General features: G+C 38.0%; 4 protein-coding genes across 5 annotated transcripts; 1 reads left to right on the top strand and 3 right to left on the bottom strand.

Annotated features, from left to right (window-relative positions):
- Window positions 1-9,515: 9,515 nt before the first annotated feature.
- Window positions 9,516-10,991, bottom strand: LOC110843638 (keratin-associated protein 19-2). Of its 2 annotated transcripts, XM_022089624.2 has the most exons (8): window positions 10,843-10,991; window positions 10,607-10,703; window positions 10,496-10,543; window positions 10,409-10,417; window positions 10,090-10,137; window positions 10,014-10,022; window positions 9,922-9,930; window positions 9,516-9,837 (listed from the first exon to the last, which is right to left on the bottom strand). In XM_022089624.2, the coding sequence occupies exons 1-8, from the start codon at window positions 10,855-10,857 to the stop codon at window positions 9,797-9,799; spliced, it is 276 nt and encodes a 91-aa protein (XP_021945316.1). In that variant the 5' UTR covers window positions 10,858-10,991; the 3' UTR covers window positions 9,516-9,796. The 2 variants fall into 2 exon arrangements, with proteins under 2 accessions (XP_021945316.1, XP_035704377.1); XM_035848484.1 differs by lacking the exons at window positions 9,922-9,930; window positions 10,014-10,022.
- A 3,315-nt stretch (window positions 10,992-14,306) lies between these two features.
- On the top strand, window positions 14,307-15,395 carry LOC110843753 (glycine-rich protein). Its single transcript, XM_022089785.2, has 6 exons — window positions 14,307-14,441; window positions 14,509-14,620; window positions 14,795-14,821; window positions 14,960-14,992; window positions 15,067-15,075; window positions 15,162-15,395. Exons 1-6 carry the CDS (start codon window positions 14,427-14,429, stop codon window positions 15,206-15,208), a joined length of 243 nt encoding a protein of 80 aa, XP_021945477.1. The 5' UTR covers window positions 14,307-14,426; the 3' UTR covers window positions 15,209-15,395.
- A 1,971-nt stretch (window positions 15,396-17,366) lies between these two features.
- Window positions 17,367-19,062, bottom strand: LOC110844052 (BTB/POZ domain-containing protein 2). The gene is made up of 5 exons (XM_022090163.2): window positions 18,642-19,062; window positions 18,354-18,571; window positions 18,108-18,233; window positions 17,828-18,034; window positions 17,367-17,753 (listed from the first exon to the last, which is right to left on the bottom strand). The coding sequence occupies exons 1-5, from the start codon at window positions 18,975-18,977 to the stop codon at window positions 17,477-17,479; spliced, it is 1,164 nt and encodes a 387-aa protein (XP_021945855.1). The 5' UTR covers window positions 18,978-19,062; the 3' UTR covers window positions 17,367-17,476.
- Window positions 19,063-19,195: 133 nt separating this feature from the next.
- On the bottom strand, window positions 19,196-23,649 carry LOC118434562. The gene is made up of 2 exons (XM_035848353.1): window positions 22,915-23,649; window positions 19,196-22,837 (listed from the first exon to the last, which is right to left on the bottom strand). The coding sequence occupies exons 1-2, from the start codon at window positions 23,425-23,427 to the stop codon at window positions 19,265-19,267; spliced, it is 4,086 nt and encodes a 1,361-aa protein (XP_035704246.1). The 5' UTR covers window positions 23,428-23,649; the 3' UTR covers window positions 19,196-19,264.
- Between the last annotated feature and the right edge of the window lie 138 nt (window positions 23,650-23,787).

The following is a 23,787-nucleotide window of genomic DNA, read 5'->3' as shown; positions in this document are numbered from 1 at the left end:
TTTTTATTTTTTAGGTGGATACGGTGAGAAATCTGCAACATAATCGTGGGGGTTTGCCAACAGTATTTCGAAAGTTATAATAAACATTTTATTTTTATTTTAGGCGGATACGGTGAGAATTCGGCCATGCCATGAGCAAACTCAACAAAATTTCTGAAGTCAATTAACTATTTTATTTTTAATTTTTTAGGCGGGTACGGGGGTGGATTTTATGGCCGTTAAAAAATTGTCCCCTTAATTCCTTCCTCCTCCTCCCAAATATCCTTCCCTTATTATCGAACCTAACTCCCTTCCTGATCATGACATTGTCCAGCCAGATTTTTACAACACTTGCTTACGCCAAAAATTAGTCAAGTCTTTTTTTTACTACAAAAATTCCTAAAACCAAAATGGCCAGTTGGCACTCAAATTATTTTGTGATACTACAAACTAAAATTATTACGATTTGAACAAAATTCGACGAAAAGATTATATGAAATAAATTATTTATTCTTGTTCCAAATTTTTTCACAGTGTTCACAATTGCTGATTCATTATCATTATGTCATCTAAATACTACTACAGAGATTTCATGTTTGTATGAAGCTTGCAAGAACAGTGATCAAAAATAACAATGCAATTTTTTATGTATTTCTGTTGAGGCATGTGTATCATCATCATCCACCCACTAGATTGTCCATCGAGATTATGCACATTATAAGAACATTTTTGAAATTTTTAATATAAGCCAATGTTTGTAAAGTGCATTTTATCACTGAAGTGTATATAAATACTCAAGTCGGATAAATAAAGCTAATTTTGAGCTAAAAATTATTTCAGGTATAAAATTAAGCATTTTAACGACCACAACCTAGGATGTGCCCGGTTGCACAGTGTAACTTACACTAGTCACTAGTAAATCGTCTCAAGCCGACATTTGTCAAATATTAATGGGAAAGTAGACTTTACTTTTCACCACTTCATGACCACAATAACTTCCTGCTGGAAGCGAAAAATTAACGGGACACTGACATCCCTCGATGTATTTGGAATTCACGGTCAAAAATATGCTATTTCAATTCAGAAGAATAGATAAAGTTATGAGACTGGAAAAATACGAATTCTGTTGAATTTTTTAGAAATAATTATTTCCGATTTTTGACATTTTTGTGATTGATTAAAAATTAAGTGGAAAAAGGTCTGGTACATTTACAAGTCATTTTTATTGTCTGGATCGATTGATGACGTTTCATGAATTTGAATTTAATTGACCTTTATGAATGAATCCTAATTGTTAAATGTTAAATATGCAAATTTACGCTTGAATGAAATGAAACTGAGAACAAGTAAGTAATTTTATGTTGCGTACATACTTTGTGTTTTATTATATTACAGAAACAATTTAGGATCATGATCAATGTTGGCTGGTTGAGTATATTTTCATATATTGTAAAACAAACTTGAATAGAACGTTCACGGGTTTTTGAAGGGACGAGACTTAAATATGAGAATTAAATACTGTTCTAATATTAGTAAGGGTTGCATTGCAGTCTCACAAAAAACAATAATAGTGGGCACAATTTTGAGATTGTTTCGAATTGATGGCATCATCAGGTATAAGAAATATGTTCTGGATCTGTTATTATTAAATACTTCTTTTCTGATACAAATATTAGTAGACATCTCTACGGTTTTCGAGTATAATACTTGAGTTTAGTGAAAAATTGTTAGCTTTCTGCAACCACGGTCGCTTTTGTCAGGCAAATACATATACATAAGCATCTTGATAATCATACTTTTACAATGGTGTCACTTATAAATAAATACGTCAATGTGTACAAATATCCCGAGTAAAAATTTGAGCAGATTTCCTGCAGAAAATTGGACCAATTTTATATAAGCTTTATGCATAGAGATTTATGAAGAAACCTATGCAGAATTATGCAAAATTATGCACATATGGTTCTGCAGAATAGTAGCGACGCAAATTTTCTGAAGGATTATGTACAAAAATTATGCATAATACAATATGCATAGGGTTTTTGTCAATTTCTACAGAATTCGACACAGAGATTTCTACTCGGGATAGGAAAGAACTAAATATATAATTGGTACTAATTGTCAATCTGGTAACTGGGATATGAATCATCCTCTGTTCGTGCGTGCGAAAAATTGTCATAAAATGCAATTAGTATTTAATATTAAGTGTACAAAATATTTGAATATTATATACAAGGGATATGTGATGGGTTATTGACACCATGATGGACTGTTTTCTCCAGGTCGGCCATGATGCATTGCCCTGACATGAGTGTTTAAATCGGCTTTCCTTCCGAACTTCCGCCCACAAAGATCACAGGTGAACTTTTTCATGATGGACTACGTCAACCTGCGTGTTGAGGAGGCTCTTCTTTACGAATTTCTTGTCGCACAGAACATGGGAATTTCTTGACCCCCTCATGTCCTGTCCTCTTGTAGTGGTCTAGCTCTCCTTTTGTGCCGAAGCTTTTGGCACACATCACAAGCAAAGACCTTGATGCCATGATGGACGGTTTTAGCATGGGTGGTTAGATGGCCTTAAGGTCTTGCCGCAAACGTAAAGTCCCTGACCCCTTCATGCACTGTCCTCTTGTGGTGGTTTAGGTCTCCTTTGGTTCCGAAGTTTTTGGCACAAACATCACAAGCAAAGTCCTTGATGCCATGCTGGACTGTCTTCTTGCGATGGTCGAGATCTCATTTTGTGAGAAACAACTCTACATGTTTCGCAGAGGAACGGCTTTTCCAGAGTATGCGTTCTGATATGAGCGACCAGTTGACTGGGTTTGTTGCAGAACCTTCCACAAGTTTCGCAGATGCACTTGCCAAATCCATGACGGGACTTTATGTGGAGCCGGAAAGATGAGGGTGGTGTTTCGAATTCTTGATCAAGATCGTTACATTTGCAGGTCATGCACTCTATATGTTCTTCCGGACTATAGTCCAACACAGAAGCACTTGGGACAGTAGGAAAGATTTCCTTCAGATATTCTGTTGACCAAATACTGTCAGGTGCCGATTCTGAAGGATCAAAAAGGTCTCTACGTTGGTTCAGAGTATAGGGGTCCACATTCCCAAGAGCAAGTTGAAATTCCAGATCTTCATGGACTTGCGTGCCAGCAAAATTGTCCATCTTCTGACTTTGATCCTCAAGGTATGGCGTTAGCGGCACGACAACTCGTTCCTCAACATCATAAACGAGTTTGTGATTGAAGGTAAAGATTGATTTTGCACATCTGTCTAGAAAGTCTGCCGGGATGGTCTTTTGAGGGAAGTCCTTTGCAAGACGTCCAACAATCTAAAACGATTCAAATGATTACATTAATTAAATAATCAATTAATAATTGAAAATTACCTCCTTGAGGTAATTGAAAGCTACCTCCTTGATACCCCCATGAAGGATGCTTCCTGACAATTTTCAGAATTGTCTCAATTCCGATGCCGGGGATATTTTTGGAATAGTCACATCCACTCAGCACGCATATCTGAATGATCTTGTCCCGAGTCAACACCTCGGGGTCCTTTATCCCGAAGCAGCTCGCAAGCAAGCAAGCAAGTTGACCATCAGCTTAGAAAAATACAATAAAACCTACAATTAGTTATAAATTATTTGTTTTACTACCCGGTTGCACTCATTACGTGGTAACAAATTACAACCATGGCGGTAGAGTCACACATATGTTGTCATCCCCAATGCCAATGTTAGCGGATTACTACCGGAGTAAGTACGTTTCTCTTGGCATCGGGCATGGGTTTGACCTGAATGCACTTGCCGCACTAGAATAGGATTTTGCCAAGCTTTATTCATACAAATTTCCCCCGTGACGGTGGAAAAGGTCGATGATGGGGTAAAAGCTTTTTCCTTCTTTCTGAGCTTGGCAATGTCTGTTTATTTTTCTTAAACTTACCTCGAACGGTGCCACCAAGATGTCGACGCCACGAAGTTTCCTGAGCTCGGAGAGACAATTCTCAAGGATGGATGGCCAAAGGCTGGTCACTGGTCCAGATGAGGTAGTGGTACCGTCGTGTCTTCTTTTACGGGCCTCCCTCCGGTCGTCCTGGGTCCTCTTCTTGGCGAGGAGACGACGGCCGCCGGCAACGACGACCACTTCGACACCACTGTTCACTAACATTTTGATGTATTTTGTGACGTAGCCTTGGGTTCGGAGGTCCTTGTTCCCATCCGGGATTTTCTGGCAAGAGCACAACCCCTTGTAGAAATAACAGAAAATGTCCACCCGCACGACCCATCCCTTTATTTGTCCTACATGTACGGATTCACAAGAGTCCTTAATCTTAGGATAGAGTCTGGGCCAACCATTTTGAATATTTTTTCTGATTTTTTTAATAGATTAAAAAAATTAAAGAAAAAATAAAGTCGTTAACACTCCTCCACATTGTGTGTGTGTGTGTACGGGGTGGTCCTCCTCCACTCAGCTAAGCGAATCGGGAACCTGCAGCAGTGGAGCCGGGAGCGGTATACACACAACACGCCAACGTTTGGCTTAAAATAATTTTTACAAGCTGTTAAACGGCTTTATTCGATTGAATTCAAAATATGGAGAGATGGATAAGTAAGGTAGAGTGTATAATAAATCCAATTGAGAAGGATAACCTGCTTAAATTGTGCAAAATCTGAAACCTAACCTAATTTTTAAGGGTACTTTTTCTGTAATTCCTATTTAAAAATTTATCTATTTAAATTTATTTATGATTTGAATTATCTTTATTTAACCTTGTCGTAAAATACATGCTCTTAGACTCGATGTAAAGCAAATTAAAATAATTTCTATGTTCTTCTTCCATACATCAAAATTGAAAAAATGGGGAGGCTAATAATTTTAATTTATTTATAAATATGTCACGAATTATTTACTCTTTGAGTTGATGAGCATCAGATGAAAACTAATTGTAGGGAACGAAACTCTGTTGAAAACGAGCTAAGAAATAAATAAAATAAATATTACAATTTTTTGCTGCAAATTCTACTTGAATATCCCCAAAGCGTTAGTTGATAACTACATGATTAGTTGTTTATTGTATTTTTGAAAGCCGTAAAACAATATTACACTTTTGGCAATTTTTTTATAGGTTGGAGGAGCTTCGTCGATAATCAACATGCGCAAGCTGGAGTCATCTCTGTATGACGTCGGCCTATATGTCTCAGACTTGGAGGAGCTCCACCGGACAAGGACAAGCTGGAGTAAGGCTAATTAGTCTAGAGATTGGTGTAACAAAAGTACTGGCGGCTATGATGGAACCTTGCAACATCGAGAAGACACCCATGGGCACCGTCCAGCCAAACAAATTTGAGTTGCTCAAAGGTCATTATTATAACTATAATTTTTATTTACGTATGAACTTATTAACCTCATGTAAAAGTTGCACACCGGATGCGCTCCTGGAAGCCCGGGCTGAGATGAGCGTGCACACGTGGCGACGTTTTGAAGAACGACACTGTTCACGAGGTGAAATTTAAGAAAATCAGCGTTATCTTGTCCCTGATTGTATACCGCTCCCAGCACTACTGGACTGACGACTGCTGGTTCCCGGTTGCATGACTGAGTGGAGGAGGACCACCGAGTGCACACAGTGTGGATAAACAAGGTATTCAAATATTTTCTGATTTTTATAAAACTATTAAAAAAATCAGAAAAAATATTCAAAATGGTTGGCCCAGACTCTATCCTAAGATTAAGGACTCTTGTGAATCCGTACATGTAGGACAAATAAAGGGATGGGTCGTGCGGGTGGACATTTTCTGTTATTTCTACAAGGGGTTGTGCTCTTGCCAGAAAATCCCGGATGGGAACAAGGACCTCCGAACCCAAGGCTACGTCACAAAATACATCAAAATGTTAGTGAACAGTGGTGTCGAAGTGGTCGTCGTTGCCGGCGGCCGTCGTCTCCTCGCCAAGAAGAGGACCCAGGACGACCGGAGGGAGGCCCGTAAAAGAAGACACGACGGTACCACTACCTCATCTGGACCAGTGACCAGCCTTTGGCCATCCATCCTTGAGAATTGTCTCTCCGAGCTCAGGAAACTTCGTGGCGTCGACATCTTGGTGGCACCGTTCGAGGTAAGTTTAAGAAAAATAAACAGACATTGCCAAGCTCAGAAAGAAGGAAAAAGCTTTTACCCCATCATCGACCTTTTCCACCGTCACGGGGGAAATTTGTATGAATAAAGCTTGGCAAAATCCTATTCTAGTGCGGCAAGTGCATTCAGGTCAAACCCATGCCCGATGCCAAGAGAAACGTACTTACTCCGGTAGTAATCCGCTAACATTGGCATTGGGGATGACAACATATGTGTGACTCTACCGCCATGGTTGTAATTTGTTACCACGTAATGAGTGCAACCGGGTAGTAAAACAAATAATTTATAACTAATTGTAGGTTTTATTGTATTTTTCTAAGCTGATGGTCAACTTGCTTGCTTGCTTGCGAGCTGCTTCGGGATAAAGGACCCCGAGGTGTTGACTCGGGACAAGATCATTCAGATATGCGTGCTGAGTGGATGTGACTATTCCAAAAATATCCCCGGCATCGGAATTGAGACAATTCTGAAAATTGTCAGGAAGCATCCTTCATGGGGGTATCAAGGAGGTAGCTTTCAATTACCTCAAGGAGGTAATTTTCAATTATTAATTGATTATTTAATTAATGTAATCATTTGAATCGTTTTAGATTGTTGGACGTCTTGCAAAGGACTTCCCTCAAAAGACCATCCCGGCAGACTTTCTAGACAGATGTGCAAAATCAATCTTTACCTTCAATCACAAACTCGTTTATGATGTTGAGGAACGAGTTGTCGTGCCGCTAACGCCATACCTTGAGGATCAAAGTCAGAAGATGGACAATTTTGCTGGCACGCAAGTCCATGAAGATCTGGAATTTCAACTTGCTCTTGGGAATGTGGACCCCTATACTCTGAACCAACGTAGAGACCTTTTTGATCCTTCAGAATCGGCACCTGACAGTATTTGGTCAACAGAATATCTGAAGGAAATCTTTCCTACTGTCCCAAGTGCTTCTGTGTTGGACTATAGTCCGGAAGAACATATAGAGTGCATGACCTGCAAATGTAACGATCTTGATCAAGAATTCGAAACACCACCCTCATCTTTCCGGCTCCACATAAAGTCCCGTCATGGATTTGGCAAGTGCATCTGCGAAACTTGTGGAAGGTTCTGCAACAAACCCAGTCAACTGGTCGCTCATATCAGAACGCATACTCTGGAAAAGCCGTTCCTCTGCGAAACATGTAGAGTTGTTTCTCACAAAATGAGATCTCGACCATCGCAAGAAGACAGTCCAGCATGGCATCAAGGACTTTGCTTGTGATGTTTGTGCCAAAAACTTCGGAACCAAAGGAGACCTAAACCACCACAAGAGGACAGTGCATGAAGGGGTCAGGGACTTTACGTTTGCGGCAAGACCTTAAGGCCATCTAACCACCCATGCTAAAACCGTCCATCATGGCATCAAGGTCTTTGCTTGTGATGTGTGCCAAAAGCTTCGGCACAAAAGGAGAGCTAGACCACTACAAGAGGACAGGACATGAGGGGGTCAAGAAATTCCCATGTTCTGTGCGACAAGAAATTCGTAAAGAAGAGCCTCCTCAACACGCAGGTTGACGTAGTCCATCATGAAAAAGTTCACCTGTGATCTTTGTGGGCGGAAGTTCGGAAGGAAAGCCGATTTAAACACTCATGTCAGGGCAATGCATCATGGCCGACCTGGAGAAAACAGTCCATCATGGTGTCAATAACCCATCACATATCCCTTGTATATAATATTCAAATATTTTGTACACTTAATATTAAATACTAATTGCATTTTATGACAATTTTTCGCACGCACGAACAGAGGATGATTCATATCCCAGTTACCAGATTGACAATTAGTACCAATTATATATTTAGTTCTTTCCTATCCCGAGTAGAAATCTCTGTGTCGAATTCTGTAGAAATTGACAAAAACCCTATGCATATTGTATTATGCATAATTTTTGTACATAATCCTTCAGAAAATTTGCGTCGCTACTATTCTGCAGAACCATATGTGCATAATTTTGCATAATTCTGCATAGGTTTCTTCATAAATCTCTATGCATAAAGCTTATATAAAATTGGTCCAATTTTCTGCAGGAAATCTGCTCAAATTTTTACTCGGGATATTTGTACACATTGACGTATTTATTTATAAGTGACACCATTGTAAAAGTATGATTATCAAGATGCTTATGTATATGTATTTGCCTGACAAAAGCGACCGTGGTTGCAGAAAGCTAACAATTTTTCACTAAACTCAAGTATTATACTCGAAAACCGTAGAGATGTCTACTAATATTTGTATCAGAAAAGAAGTATTTAATAATAACAGATCCAGAACATATTTCTTATACCTGATGATGCCATCAATTCGAAACAATCTCAAAATTGTGCCCACTATTATTGTTTTTTGTGAGACTGCAATGCAACCCTTACTAATATTAGAACAGTATTTAATTCTCATATTTAAGTCTCGTCCCTTCAAAAACCCGTGAACGTTCTATTCAAGTTTGTTTTACAATATATGAAAATATACTCAACCAGCCAACATTGATCATGATCCTAAATTGTTTCTGTAATATAATAAAACACAAAGTATGTACGCAACATAAAATTACTTACTTGTTCTCAGTTTCATTTCATTCAAGCGTAAATTTGCATATTTAACATTTAACAATTAGGATTCATTCATAAAGGTCAATTAAATTCAAATTCATGAAACGTCATCAATCGATCCAGACAATAAAAATGACTTGTAAATGTACCAGACCTTTTTCCACTTAATTTTTAATCAATCACAAAAATGTCAAAAATCGGAAATAATTATTTCTAAAAAATTCAACAGAATTCGTATTTTTCCAGTCTCATAACTTTATCTATTCTTCTGAATTGAAATAGCATATTTTTGACCGTGAATTCCAAATACATCGAGGGATGTCAGTGTCCCGTTAATTTTTCGCTTCCAGCAGGAAGTTATTGTGGTCATGAAGTGGTGAAAAGTAAAGTCTACTTTCCCATTAATATTTGACAAATGTCGGCTTGAGACGATTTACTAGTGACTAGTGTAAGTTACACTGTGCAACCGGGCACATCCTAGGTTGTGGTCGTTAAAATGCTTAATTTTATACCTGAAATAATTTTTAGCTCAAAATTAGCTTTATTTATCCGACTTGAGTATTTATATACACTTCAGTGATAAAATGCACTTTACAAACATTGGCTTATATTAAAAATTTCAAAAATGTTCTTATAATGTGCATAATCTCGATGGACAATCTAGTGGGTGGATGATGATGATACACATGCCTCAACAGAAATACATAAAAAATTGCATTGTTATTTTTGATCACTGTTCTTGCAAGCTTCATACAAACATGAAATCTCTGTAGTAGTATTTAGATGACATAATGATAATGAATCAGCAATTGTGAACACTGTGAAAAAATTTGGAACAAGAATAAATAATTTATTTCATATAATCTTTTCGTCGAATTTTGTTCAAATCGTAATAATTTTAGTTTGTAGTATCACAAAATAATTTGAGTGCCAACTGGCCATTTTGGTTTTAGGAATTTTTGTAGTAAAAAAAAGACTTGACTAATTTTTGGCGTAAGCAAGTGTTGTAAAAATCTGGCTGGACAATGTCATGATCAGGAAGGGAGTTAGGTTCGATAATAAGGGAAGGATATTTGGGAGGAGGAGGAAGGAATTAAGGGGACAATTTTTTAACGACCATAGAACCCCCCACCGTATCCACCGTACCCACCTATTAAAAATTAAATAGTTAATTGACTTCATAAATATTGTTGACCTGGTTTTGCCAGGGATCATGGCATGGCAGAATTCTCACCGTATCCGCCTAAAATAAAAATAAAATGTTCATTATAACTTTTGAGAAATACTATTGGTAGACGCCAACGGGCTATGTTGTAGAATTCTCACCGTATCCACCTAGAAATTAAAAATAAAATATTATAACATCATAAATATTGTTAATAGTACAATTTTAATTGCTTACCAAAGCCACCCAACCCATATCCGAGTCCATACCCACCAAGTCCGTAGCCTGTTTATTTAAAAATAAATGTGAAATGAATGTAAATTTAATTGTAGCCCGAGCCAGAACTCTGTCTCTCCGGTTGCATGCAAAACTTATCCGATCGACTCGAAAAGCAGTACAGAGGGGGAAAGTGAGAAATCAAATTAGAAAATGGCCGAGATATATCAAATAGTAGGGTAATTGACAGGTAGGTAAGCAATGAACAATTATGATTGGGAGGTACTCGAAATAACTGGCTCAGGCTGCACTATAAGTTTTTGCACTACAGGTACCGTACCTCCGTAACCTGAAAAATGAAAAATATGAAAATTAATAACCAGTAGTATATTAAGTTTTTGAAAATTAGTAGCAAAACGATTCATACCTCCATATCCCCCGAAACCGAGACCTCCGCCATACAAACCGCCGTACCCTTATGATAAGCCATTATTAGATATTTCAGATAATCATTGTACATTTAACAATTCAAACTTACCGAATCCTCCAGCAGCAGTTTGCAAATCATCCTTCTTCTTCTCTTCTTCCGCAGGGGCAGCAAACGCCAAGGCGATGACAGCCAAGAAAACGATAGCCTGCATGTCAAAAAAATCAGAGGAATTATTACTTTTCCTATTTCCCTCTTCTTAATGTTTACTGTTTACTGTTTACTGAAGTTTATTAAAATGTCGCAAAACATCAGAAAAATGGAAACATGTTGTCTTAAAATCTTACCAAAATTTTGTTCATTTTGTTAAGTTTTTAGTGGGGTTGACCACAAAAGTCGTGAGAAAACAGTTGGATAATTGTTTGACCAAAGGGGAACAAGTGAATGATATCTTTTGTAGAACGACTTGCACTTTTTATACGAATTGTGGACATTATGCTCACACGCACTTTACATAATATTCTCCAAGGAGTAATTGTCTTGTTGCATTGTGTGTGTTAAGAATTCAGATCAGGATCAGAGTCATTTAGGTTGCTGGGTGGATAAGTACGTAGAAGGGCCTCTCCACATCCCCCCATTATGCATTATCAAAGAAATGGTGGTGGTAGTGCTGGTGGAGTTGTGGAGACATACTTTTTGTTCTTTTTGTCACACAGATTATCACTTTTGCACTCATATACATACATAATAATGAATCGCCTTTGGGTACAAATGAACACGCAAAAGAGCAGCAGTAATAGAATAAAATTACTCAAAATCACCATTTACTTGATTTACTTACCAAAACAGAACCCGAGTCCAACTTAATTACGATGCAGTGTTTAAGCTTGGAGTAAAATAATTAACGAGCTACAATGTCATGTCACACCGTTCATTTGCATTGCGTCTCGTTCGTGGTGGTCATTCATTTAATAAGTGAGTGACGATGTGCCAAATGCCTAACATGAACCTAAATCCTTAATTAATGGGCTATTTATATATTATGGTGATTGATTTTTGATATGATTATGACAATATTTCAACATTTATGCATGCATTTCTTTAATACCACACGAATTGAGAAATACTTGCCAAAAACTATTATTTTGAATGTTTTAGTCATGTTATGTCATGTCTAAAAAACTATGGATGAAATTTTGCCTCAAAGTTATAAAGTAATTATTTTATTACCATCATACTTACATACATAAAAAGTGTTATTATTATCAAGACATTTTTTTGAAGATTATTATATGTTCCATAGGGTAGCAGTAGGTAGCAGTGGTACATATTAAAGTTTATGATTATGATTACAATAATTTTTAATAATGGTGACCTTGCACATATGCGAACGACGACCAAAATTTTGCAATTATTGGGAACATGTATGTATCCTCCCATCACCTTCAACTAAATGTTGAGGCTACGCATTTACAAAAGTGCAGGAAGCTAGATAATAGATAAAGGATGGACACTTATTTTATTTTGGGAGCAAATAAAATTCTTGTGCAAATGTCTGTCTCATTGTTTTAATTTTGAGACGTATGTATGCACTGTTTTGAAATTCAATTCACACGTGACTTGACTCATTGTGACAAATTCTTTCTTTTACAAACAAACAAAGAATTTATTTACTCGACACGCACGTCTAATAGCAATTTCGTGTCAATGGCAAATGGTAGCAGCAGCAGCATAAACAGAATTTTAAGATTTAAGGAAACATATAAATATCGCAGAGGTGCGTTAAATAAGCGTGTTTTATAATTAATGATTCAGCCAGTAATTATACAAGTTTTAACCATAGTTAGTTAGTTAGTAGTAATGCTCGAATGCCCAATGACACATAAAGTACATGCTACTGTTCGACCTAGGTTTAAACGTTGTGAGGAAAATAAACAAACAATTACGTAATTTTAATAAGAGGAATAGGAAATTTTTATAAAATTCTGTGCACAATAAAAGAAATCATGTTTATCTACAAAATGATAACCGATAATCGACCGAACGTCTTGAACTTGTTGCATAATCTGAATTCTGAGACAATTACGACTTTGTCCAAGCTTGAAAAACAGAGACAAAACAATGACAAAGCATCATTAAAACAGATAATTGAAGGTTTAAGGTGTATATTTACGTAGGCATGTATGACTCGTGTGCATGGTACCATTAACTATTTATACGTTACTAATATTCCTTCTCCTCGCCTCATTCATTCGTCTAAATGTCTGCCGTTATGTTACCACAATATATCAATTATTTTATACATATTATCATTATTATTACGACTTTATTGGATTATCTGGCATGATGATAAGGTAAAAAACATACAAGCAAACTGGAAAAATCTAGACTGAAATTGACACTAAGCAGAGCTCGGCGGATATCGGGCGAAAACCTCCAAATATCCGGATATATATCCATATCCGGGCCAAAATCTCGCCCTCCAACCTCCACCCTCCAATATCCATCCCAAAATCTCGCCCTCCAACCTCCAATATCCATGGAGGTTCAACATGTTAAATTCTCGCCCTCCAACCTCCAAATATCCGATATCCGGGCCAAATCCTCGCCCTCCAACCTCCAACCTCCAACCTCCAATATCCAGGCCAAATCCTCGCCCTCCAACCTCCAACCTCCACCCTCCAATATCCATCTCAAATTCTCGCCCTCCAACCTCCACCCTCCAATATCCATCTCAAATTCTCGCCCTCCAACCTCCACCCTCCAATATCCATCTCAAATTCTCGCCCTCCAACCTCCACCCTCCAATATCCATCTCAAATTCTCGCCCTCCAACCTCCACCCTCCAATATCCATCTCAAATTCTCACCCTCCAACCTCCACCTTCCAATATCCATGAAAAATTCTCACCCTCCAACCTCCAAACCTCCAATATCCATGATATCCGCCGAGCTCTGACACTAAGTCAGCCTGAACAATATAAATTCTCGCATTTTTTTTGCATGACAATGAATTTGTCTGGTACGTGTCGGGGATAATGTGTGTGTTAGTAGTAGGTGTAAATTCTCATTCTCAGGTTGAAGGCTGTTTTGTGTCTTGGTTTTCAATATTGAGACTCACACACAACAACAAGCATTACAAATCACATCCTCTTCCTTCGACATAGAACTTGACAGTTTATTTTACACGGTGACTGACAATAACTTGGTGCTTAAACTAATCCTAGGATGAGGAGGGATCGATGGATGGATGGATGGGTTAGATATTTATCATAACCAAACTCCAACAAAAGCTATATACTGATTGAATCCAGGAATTGTATTGTTCTTCACGCATGAATTTCTTTTGATGATTCAAGAAACGTTGCGTGCCATCGCGAATAATTGGGACAGTACGCCATTAAAATGCGAATGCAATATATGTACAGCAGGAGAATGTCAACAGCGTGTCACCACCACTATTGTTAACCTCAGAAGAGAGTAAATGTGTACACATGAAACGATTATCCTCCATTTTTTGAGACATCCGTAATAAACAAGAAATGATTTAACAACTCCCATAAATGTTTACGCTGGTGGATGTATGAAGAGACAAAAAAGTTAAGATTTCATGGCATAATGTGACTTCGATTGACAATAATTTGGATAAGATGCGAAAAAAGGTGGTGTGTGATGTGAACCACTTGATCGCGTCGCGTCTTTCCTCCAGGTTATTGTGCATATTATAATGCATTAAAAACCACTAATTTGTGTACAATAATGTTTGAATGGATAGTCCAGGGAAGATTTTTTTATGGATTGATTCTCATCTAAAAATTTGTATATAAACTGCGGAAAGTCTGTGACTTATTCAGTATCGAGTTCTGACTTCAATCAGTAAACCTTCCAGCTTAACCTGCAATCTGCAAAGAATACCCTACGCTATACTTAAAATGGCCAAATTCATTGTGAGTAACTGGATTATTTTATACAAATTCCTGAAATTTTGGAACATAAGTTTTCTTGGGAAATTAGGTTGCCTTCCTTGTCGCCATCGCCATCGTAGCAACATTGGCACACCCTGCCGAAGAAAAGAAAGAGACGCTCCAAGCTGAAAATTCGTTTGGTCTTGGATATGGCCTATATGGTTAGAATGAGATTTTCTATAATTTTGGGGGTTAGATTTTTAATTATTCGTAATCATTAACTATTTTTAATTAACTATTTTTTAACTATTATTATTAAATTATTATTATTATTATTATTATATTATTATTATTATTAGAATTAACTATTATTATTTAACTATTTTTAATTTTAGGTGGTGGCCTAGGGCTTGGTCTTGGGGGTATGCAAAAATTTACATACGTGATATAGTCCGAGCCATGAATCTTCGTGGTATTCTGAAAAAAATTAGAAAAGTAGCATCGCCACCATAATTCCTGGCTCGGGTGCAAACCCAATTTAAAAAAATGTTAATTTGTAGGTCTTGGTGGTTTCGGCGGACTTGGATATGGGGGTACTTTATTGCTACTTAAATGCTATTCCAATTTTGTTTAATCCTGATTATTAATTTTGATGATTTTATTACAGGTTACGGAGGTAAAAATTTATAATTATGAAACTTAAACCTGTTTAAAGGTTTGAAACTTGTTTAAAGGTCTAATTTGTATTTAATTGATTTAAAGGCTACGGTGGTTACGGCTTGGGTGGTCTGGGGTTTGGCAGACGTTAAAACTCCTTAATTCCTTCCTTTTGTACCCGAAATAATTTTTAGCTCAAAATTATCTTTATTTATCCGACTTGAGTATTTATATACAGTTCAGTGACAAATTGCACTTTACAAACATTGGCTTAAACACATTACAAATTTCAAAAATCAGAGAATAAAACCAAATTATTTTTCCATTCAGCAAAAAATATTTAAAATACGTAAATCCTGGCAGCTCATTTATTTAAAAGACATACTTATTCAAGACTAGAATTCACCAAAAAAACATGGTAATATTTACAACATGTAATACAAACATGAGAAAGAACACCGTAAAGACAAGTACAAATAGCCCTCAGAGTTGGTGGTATTTAAGCATAATACAATTTAATAGGACGAAATCACATAAAAATTGCTGGTTTAATTATCATACTGGCATAACTTGACCCAAAAAATACGATTAATTGTCCCGTTTGAATTTTCGTTGTCTGATATTTTGCCCAGATTTTGGTATTGTTGGGCGTTGGTCTTGATAATGGTGATAGTTCCTCTCGGGGTGATGGTCATAATCGTCATAATTGTTGTATTGGTCATCATGATAATTTGGTTGTGGGCGAGCGTTGCGAGCGTCGTCATATTCAGAATGGTGGTTATTATTGTGATGAGGATAGTCGTCATCGTAATCTCTTAGATGGTGGCGTTCATCCTCGAAATGGTCAAACTGAGGTGGTTGAACGGTCGGAATAACTGGAGGCTGGACGGTAACGATGTTTTGTTTTTGACGAACATTTTGTCTCCTTTTCTGCGTAGGTGTGGGTGGTGATCGTGATTGTGGCCTTGTCGTCGTCGTTGTTGTCGTCGTCGACGTTGCCGGTACTTCAGCAACGGATTGAGCTTGTGACGCATTGTTTGTGCCTTCATTCGTGTCAATCGAGTACGGTTGCGCCTGGACCACTGTCTCCGCCTTGAGCATGTCGTTAATCATGCGGTAAAGTTCGACTTGTTCTTTCAATCTCTTAATTTGATTTTGCACATCGACCACACTGCTTTGCGGAGAACCTGGATCACTGTTCAAGTTGACACCGGAATTTTGAGCAATGGTTTGAATATGGGTTAACGCTTGGAGGAGTGACATCCCAGAGTCGGCGGTACTCGCCATATTATTATTTGCACTGGCCGCAATACTCCTCACGGTTTTGGGACTGGATTCTTCGTGCTGAATGGGATCGATAATACTGCTGAGGTGATGATCATCTGCAGGAGACTCAAAGTGATCAAGTTGCAAAACTGGGGTGTCAAAGGAAACAGCGTCCTTTTTCACGACGGGAACACTGGACGCACTTTTTTCCGAGAGAAATGCAAATAGCACGACCACCAGGGTGGCACGGTTTACAAAAATGTTAACCATTTTATCAAAAAAAGTTGGGAATTACCCAAACTTTTTGAACTCTTGTAAATATTGAACTAGATCAAATTTGCGACGTCGATTAAGAGGCAATAAACTCGAGCACCTGTATTTATTAACTTTTGTGGAGGAGTGGGTGTCTGTACATACATGAGTTTAGTATGTAGTTTTAAGTGAAATATAAAAATGAGACGAAATAATAATTACTTCCTTCAAATACGTGATATACTTATTATTGTATTGACGCATTTTCTAATTTTGGGAGAATTTGATCCTTACACATACATACATAATTCAGTCAGTGTGGTATATGTATGCATCCTGAAAGGTTAAGGCTTTTCAACATTAATGGGCAAAAATCATTTTGTATAATAAACGGAAGTATGCACATCAGAGTATGCGAGTAGATCCACGCAATGGTCAAGCTTTACTGTATAGCACGGATTATCTGAAGGAATAATTATACTATATAGTGCATTTAAATTTAATAAGTTTAAAATCTGGTTGCATATCTTACACACTTGCCAATTATGGCAGTTGCAAAAGTGGCGTATGTACATAGATATGTGTTATGGAGTGAATTGACACAGAATGAACAGGCCGACTACAGAAAATATCCACTATTCTGCACCACTTTGTGCAGTCAAAGGCATCAGCGCATTAAATTACTTTAGTTAACATCAATTGTTTCATTTTGCTCGGTATATTATTGTGTATACATAAATAGTCTCTTAAGTGGTCATGCTGTATGAATTCTTTAGAATGAAACCACAAAATCTGAATTTGGCAAAGTTTTTAATCGTTTAAAGATTTTATGATTTTTTTTCACAGCAATTAAGGCAATACTAAAGAAATTCATGTATGAATAAGTTACATAATTCTAAGATTTATAAGTCAAACAGGCGAACCCCCTTTTTCCCTGGCTTTTTAGACGTTTTATCATCTGCTGGAGGAGGTTTATAAAGGACTTCAAGCGAGGGACTTGGATGATTTTCGACAAGTACGGGACGATCCCATTCATCAGATGGTGAACGAGTAAATTCCTGTTGTTCAAAACTCACCTTCCTAGCACTACTTTTTTGGAAATTATCAGAATGAGATGGTTTTGACCCTTTGTAGTACTGTCTCGGAGTAGAAATGAACCTTCCTGGGGGGATTTTTTCACTGGAAAATAACATAATGATACATGTAACAAATTTGCAGTTCGAAAGTTTACGTAAGTAGAAATATGTTTTCACCGTTGGTTTGGTGGTACCGTGAAATAGAGCAGGATTTTGACCAATTCTTCAAGACCCAAAATATTATTGAGGGCAACATTTAACGTGAATTCTGCCTGATCCATGACAGGAAATCGGATAAGGCCAATCACTTTTGATAACGCGACACGAATATTATCCCAATTTCCGGGTTCTAAACCACCTCGCTCGCATTCTGCATTTGCCCATCTAAAATCAAAAGTATTCGCAAGTCAGATAAGCTACGTATCGAAATTTGACGGCATATGTAGCATTTAAAAACCTGAGAACGGCTTGAAACAATTGGAGTTCGCTTTCAACTTGGAGATCATCCTTGGTCAAGAGTTCGTATAAACATTCCTGTCGCAGGTCGACGAATCCTTCACTCTCCACAATCTTCCAAGCGTGTCTAAATCAAATTAAAGTGGTGATTACACGCAAGACTTATTTTTGCATGACTCACTCACAGCTCAATCAAAAGTATGTTATTTGACAGGAAAGGCTTGACTAATAATTTATACTGACTCACTGACAAATAAAGTTAAGAGAACTATTGATAAGTTCCTTCTGTCCACATTGCATTGCTTGTTGATAAATTGGAATAGCATTTTCCTCCGATAAGCTCCGCTCTGCCTTGTTTGCGCAAATATTTATCAAGGTTGTTACTCCGAAAGTGGTTGCGATTTGTAGAAGTGGAAGGAATGTGAGACCTTCAAGAGCACTTCCAGTTTCTCCAGTGTACAAAAACTTGAAGTGAAAGTTAAAATGTGGTCAAATGCTTGTGGTCATATTTAACTAATCATAAGTATGTCAATACCTTCAGAAAGAGGATGAATGAGTCATAGTCCACGTTCGGAATGGACAAAACGACATCCTCGCCTTTCTCCAGCTTATTTATTTTCTTGTACATTTCGGGTGACCCGGCCTGGAGGATTAGCCTGTGTGCTTTCATCGGCCTCTTTTGATGTCCAACTTCAAGGACAATATCGCTCAGAAATCCAGTGTCCAAAAGATTCTCCATCCGGAACTTGTGACCCTTGTCCCAAGTATAATCCGTTTCTTGTGTTCGTTCGTTCTCTTGTAAGCCGGATGCCAAGCCTAACTCTGCAAGGCCCCCTGTCACCTCCGCAACATAATTTCCTCCAGATGCCATGATTATGTAAGTGGTGGAATAATCAAAACGAATTTATGAGGTGATCTATGTATATGACCGATCAGAGTGAAACTGATGGGATGTGATGAATATTACGTGTAAAGTAAAATATGCATGAGTGAAAAATGGTAAACTTTATATCTTATCTGAAATCCCTCATGGGATATTCATGCTCATGGAAGATAAAGCACTTATAAATATATTATGTACATACGCAATTTTTATGATGAATGACAAACAGCGGTCAATTTATTTATTTATTTAGAACGTTTTGCATATTGAATGGATCATGAATTATGATGAATCTTTTTAAGGGCTGCGTTCCACTTGGCGTGGACTTGCTGAGCAGACAATTGTTCATTCATAATTTTTCTAACGGCATCTTCCAGTACATTAATTTCTTGCTTACCGATCCGGTCCTGAATCCTGATGTAATTTTGGCGCACGCTATCTTTAGCAGCCTCCAGGTTTCTAAAATGAGCAACATTATAATTCTGGACTTCCGCGGATTTTCCCTTGATTGAGACGTTCGGTAAATTACTGCCGACATGATCAACTTGAGAGTGAGTCAGGTTAGACGAGTTTGGCAAGGTCTTCAAAATGTTGGACAGGTTGGCGAAAGGGAATTTCTGTACCCATTTGGTGCGATATGCTGCATTGTGTTGAATACATGCTACAAGCGATGCACCTTCCAAAGGTTCTGATACCTTTATTGCTTCCACCCACTGAGTGTCAGTCGTCGCTGATTTTATAGACTTTATATTGCTTGCTTTACTTTGAGGACCGTTGCAGTACAAGTAAATTCTTGGATTCGATTTGGCAACTTTTTTTGACAACTTATCCATACATTCCTCCATTCCTGTTGCTGATTTCAAGCCCCAATATTTGGATCCTGGCCCGCATCCAATAACCTTGTTAAGCTGGAGTGCTCCCCCATTTCCACTATTTTCATATACTGCAAGGTCACTACCTTTCGTGTCAGGATCCTCTATTGCCACCAAAACCCATGTTTTTTTCTCAACTAATTTCCTGGTGTGAATTGCATGTGTCAAAATCGCATCCGACTCTCGGACAAGGGTTGCTTTTATGCCTGCAATTAGTGTCGCATCCTTGAGGACCGTCCACATCGTTTTGTTAAAGGATGAAGGGTACGTGATGGCGTAAGAGATGGAAGACGAATGAAGGATTATTTTCAGATTCTCATGCAACTGGGCGAGAATGTAAGCTACAATTTCCTCAACTCGTAATATTGCAGTTCGTCCATAAATCTCGACCTTTCGATTCTCCTCAATTTTGGGATTTGTCAAGATTTGTCTCATCTTGAGAACTTTGTTGTCTGGGACGCTCTGAGGAAAACCAGTTATTAGAATTTCTTCCGAGAAACAAATCTGGTTGAGTTTTGGGCCGTAAATTGTCTTGAAGGTTCCATTCTGGGGGTCGAATGTGGCAGCAGAGATCTTATCTAAAGAGAAGAAGATCCCTACCGGGATGGAGGAAGGTGATGATTCTGCATCATTTTTTTGCTGCTGCTGTCGAGTTCTTGGTTTTGGAACTGGTTGCAGTTGTTTTACGGAGGATGGTGCATTGCTAAATGGCATTTTTGACCCATTTTGACCACTTTCTGCTGCACTTTTAGGTTTTGGTTTGGTAGAGTCAAACTCTTCCTTAAAATTATTGCTCAATTGGTCAATATTTTTTTGAAGGTCTTGTTCAAACTTATCCATCGAGATTTCAAATGAAGACTTTGACTCCTCTTGGAAACTCCGGATTGCATTGTGAGACGCTGTTTGATGCAGAGATTGAAAGTGACTCGCATTTAAGGCAGGATTTTTTAAATTACGGTCCATTTCTAACTTGTAGGTGGAGGTGCATGTTTCGACAAGTCGAGCCGCAGTGACCTTCTGTCTGGCGGCGGTATCGCCAATCGTTTTTTCTAAATCGGGACATTCCTTTTCAAGTTTGTCCAAGAGTTGCGTTAGCATTTTATTCCCGATTTGTGACCCAGGTCGCCCGTAAGCTTGTTGAAATGCTTCCTTACAAAGTTCCAAAGTAGTCTTGTGCAAGGTTTTGAATTCCCCTTGAAGTTTCCAGCTCTTTAATTGCTCATCATAAAAACTTGAGACAAGTTGTTTAGCATATCTTGCAGTTTGTTCTTCCGCTTGGACAATTTTGTCATTAATTTCTTTATACTTTTCATCCAACTGGTTCATCTTGTAAAGAACACTCTCCTTCAGTGGCCCTGTTAACTCTTTTGTAATTTGAGTTTTAATTTTTCTCGTCACTTCTTGAAATTCTTGAGGCGAGTCGAAACAAATTTGGCGTTCGAATTCTTTCTCAAGTGCAGTTTGATAGTTTGATACTGCTCGAAGAGGTGGAAGAATAACGGATAAAAGTGCGCCATCGTCGTTTGGATCGCATCCCTGCAATTTGACGCCACCGTATTTGTAGCAATGGTCAAAAATCAGCTTGGTGATGGAGGCTAGATTAATTTCTGATGAGAGCTCCAAATTTTCGAAAATATGCACTGCCGATGCCATGAGTCCGTCAGGAATGGTAGCAATTTCATTATTACTTGTTCTTGGAGGAGGACTAGGACTCTTAGTTTTTGTCGTTGACGTTTTTGGCGATACGCTTCTTGCTGAAGATGAAGAAGGTTTTTGATCAGTGAATATATTATTATCAGCGTCAGGAATTTCGACCAAGTCGTGACTAGTGCTAGGCTTAATTATGTCTTCTTCCTGATGGACAGGCTTTCTCCAGAGTTCGTTGTCCCTTTCCAGCGACAATAGATTTGGCACGCTTTGCGGCACAATTCCACGGAGTTTTATTTCAGGCCGTTTGAAAGCTCTTTGAACTACAGGGAGTTTGGATGCAAAAATTCGTTGAATGAGGTCTTCAGCTTTCTCATGGGTTGTGTGTTCTTGAAGGGAATGCAACTGGGCTGGAGTGGTGGTGGTTTGCTCTTCAAATTGCTCCAAAGGTGCAGGTGCTGGAAGTGAGTGAAAATCCGTGTCGATAACTGGACCAGAAATAATTGGGGGTGGTTGCTCCTCTGGTTTCTTCTCAATCTCAACTTTATTTTCCATTGGCAAATTCCACTCATTTGAGGAATCAAAGTTGAACATGCTATTATCTGCAGTCGCAGTGGTCCACATATCGTTCACTTCCGGAGAAAAGGGGGTTGGATCGTTGAGTGAAAGAGTAGCGAAACTCTGGCTCGTGTCAACATCTTCGGTTTCAAAGGAAAATTTCATGCTTTGATGATGAAGGGAAGAACCGGAAGTTGATTGGTCAAGATTTATATTGGATTGCGGCTCTAAATCGTGCTTATGTTCTGAATCAGACTCATAATTTTCTTGGGTAAGTTCAGACGAACATTTTGATTCTTCATCTGCACCCTCAATTTCTTCGGGTTCAACAGGTTCAACAATTTCTTCCAACTTTAATAGTTCAGCAGAATCCGGCAAATTTTCAAACTTGAAAATATTAAAAATATTTGCATATCCAGCCTCAACGCCGTCAATCTTTTTGGATTTGATATTAAAGGAAAGTAATTGTTGGAATGCTTTCAATTGTTGTTTGATAAGGAGGCGACATTTATTGTCCCCTGTCTCGATTTTGGGAAATGCATAACATTGGGGTTGCGAAAGTGATTTGAAGACGTAACTCATGTCAGGTGACATTGCAGTACGGTCTCCCATAAGTGCTTTGATATATGAATTTCCTGCACTTTTACCAGAAATTCCATACTCCTTTAAGGCCCAGTTTTGAATGAAAAAGAGCAAGTTTTGCATTTCACCGGAGCCGTGAACTTTCCTGGAGACGGAAATCATTCTGCGAAGCCAGGTCCAGTTGGAGGCCTAAGTAAAATATTTCGAAATGGTGGTGATTTCTGATTTTGAAATTAATTGTTAATTTTATAAATACAATGACCTACACTAATTTGTCCATCTCCTTTGTATATCATAGTACTTGACAAGGCTGCGCCTAGTCCAGCCAACAAAATGTAGCTTGTGTCACGTTCATCACCATCTTTGAAATCCCCCCAAACGTCGAGAAAAAAATTTGCTGCATTTCTTCCATCGCTTCCTTTACAGATGACAGGTTTCGAATAAGCGATGAGACCTTTCGACTTGTAATTGTCTTTCGGGCCGGTGAAAAGGTCAGATTCTATCACCTCTAGCATTGAAATGTTTCCCGTAGTTTGTAAATTTTGGAGAATGATTCCAATCATATCAGAATTTTGGGTGTGATGTTTTCCAACCACGAGAAAAATGGAGTATCCGAATCCATCAATTTCTGGCTTATCGAATAGTTGAGAGAAGCTCTTGCTGTGAATCTTGATATCATTTTTGCCATGGACTGTGATCAATTCCAAGAAATTTGGATCAATCTGGGCTTCCGGTGGTGTGACTACTTCCGGATCGAAGAAAGAGACCTCGTCAGTCATAATTTTGCGATAAAATGCAAATATGTGCGTGATGCGAATATGTGTGTGAAGAAATACGGCGTAGAAAAGTATTAGTTTGCAATATGCGTGTGTATGGTAAAAGCTGTGAAATGATGGTTTTGTATTTTATATTTTATCGATATGTTTGTGATTAATACAGTGTTAATAAATTGAACGTTAAATTTATTATGTATATTGCAAAGTGTTCAGTGGTTTTGATGAAGTTTAGGCTCGTGTTGAAAATACAAACATATATCTTATCATAAAATAAGTAAGATAAGCAAGCTGTTGACTCGTCTGCCTGGGCAAACGTTAGCATTTTTCTACGATTCGTTATCCTGTCTATTTTTCCTGGTGAGT

This window comes from Folsomia candida, unplaced genomic scaffold (genome assembly GCF_002217175.1).
Source record: "Folsomia candida strain VU population unplaced genomic scaffold, ASM221717v1 Fcan01_Sc002, whole genome shotgun sequence".
In the NCBI taxonomy this organism is placed as follows: domain Eukaryota; kingdom Metazoa; phylum Arthropoda; class Collembola; order Entomobryomorpha; family Isotomidae; genus Folsomia; species Folsomia candida.
Note: the sequence above shows the minus strand (reverse complement) of the source record. Positions and strands in the feature narration are given on the sequence as shown.

Coding starts and splice junctions, on each gene's coding strand:
- LOC110843638 (XM_022089624.2), bottom strand. Junction 10,544..10,606: donor AACTGCTGCTGGAGGATTCG/GTAAGTTTGAAT, acceptor GCTTATCATAAG/GGTACGGCGGTTTGTATGGC.
- LOC110843753 (XM_022089785.2), top strand. Junction 14,621..14,794: donor TCTTGGATATGGCCTATATG/GTTAGAATGAGA, acceptor TTTTAATTTTAG/GTGGTGGCCTAGGGCTTGGT. Junction 14,822..14,959: donor CCTAGGGCTTGGTCTTGGGG/GTATGCAAAAAT, acceptor GTTAATTTGTAG/GTCTTGGTGGTTTCGGCGGA.
- LOC110844052 (XM_022090163.2), bottom strand. CDS start 18,977: ATGGCATCTGGAGGAAATTATGTTGCGGAGGTGACAGGGGGCCTTGCA. Junction 18,234..18,353: donor TCTCTTAACTTTATTTGTCA/GTGAGTCAGTAT, acceptor AATTTGATTTAG/ACACGCTTGGAAGATTGTGG. Junction 17,754..17,827: donor ACGGTACCACCAAACCAACG/GTGAAAACATAT, acceptor GTTATTTTCCAG/TGAAAAAATCCCCCCAGGAA.
- LOC118434562 (XM_035848353.1), bottom strand. CDS start 23,427: ATGACTGACGAGGTCTCTTTCTTCGATCCGGAAGTAGTCACACCACCG. Junction 22,838..22,914: donor AAGGAGATGGACAAATTAGT/GTAGGTCATTGT, acceptor TATTTTACTTAG/GCCTCCAACTGGACCTGGCT.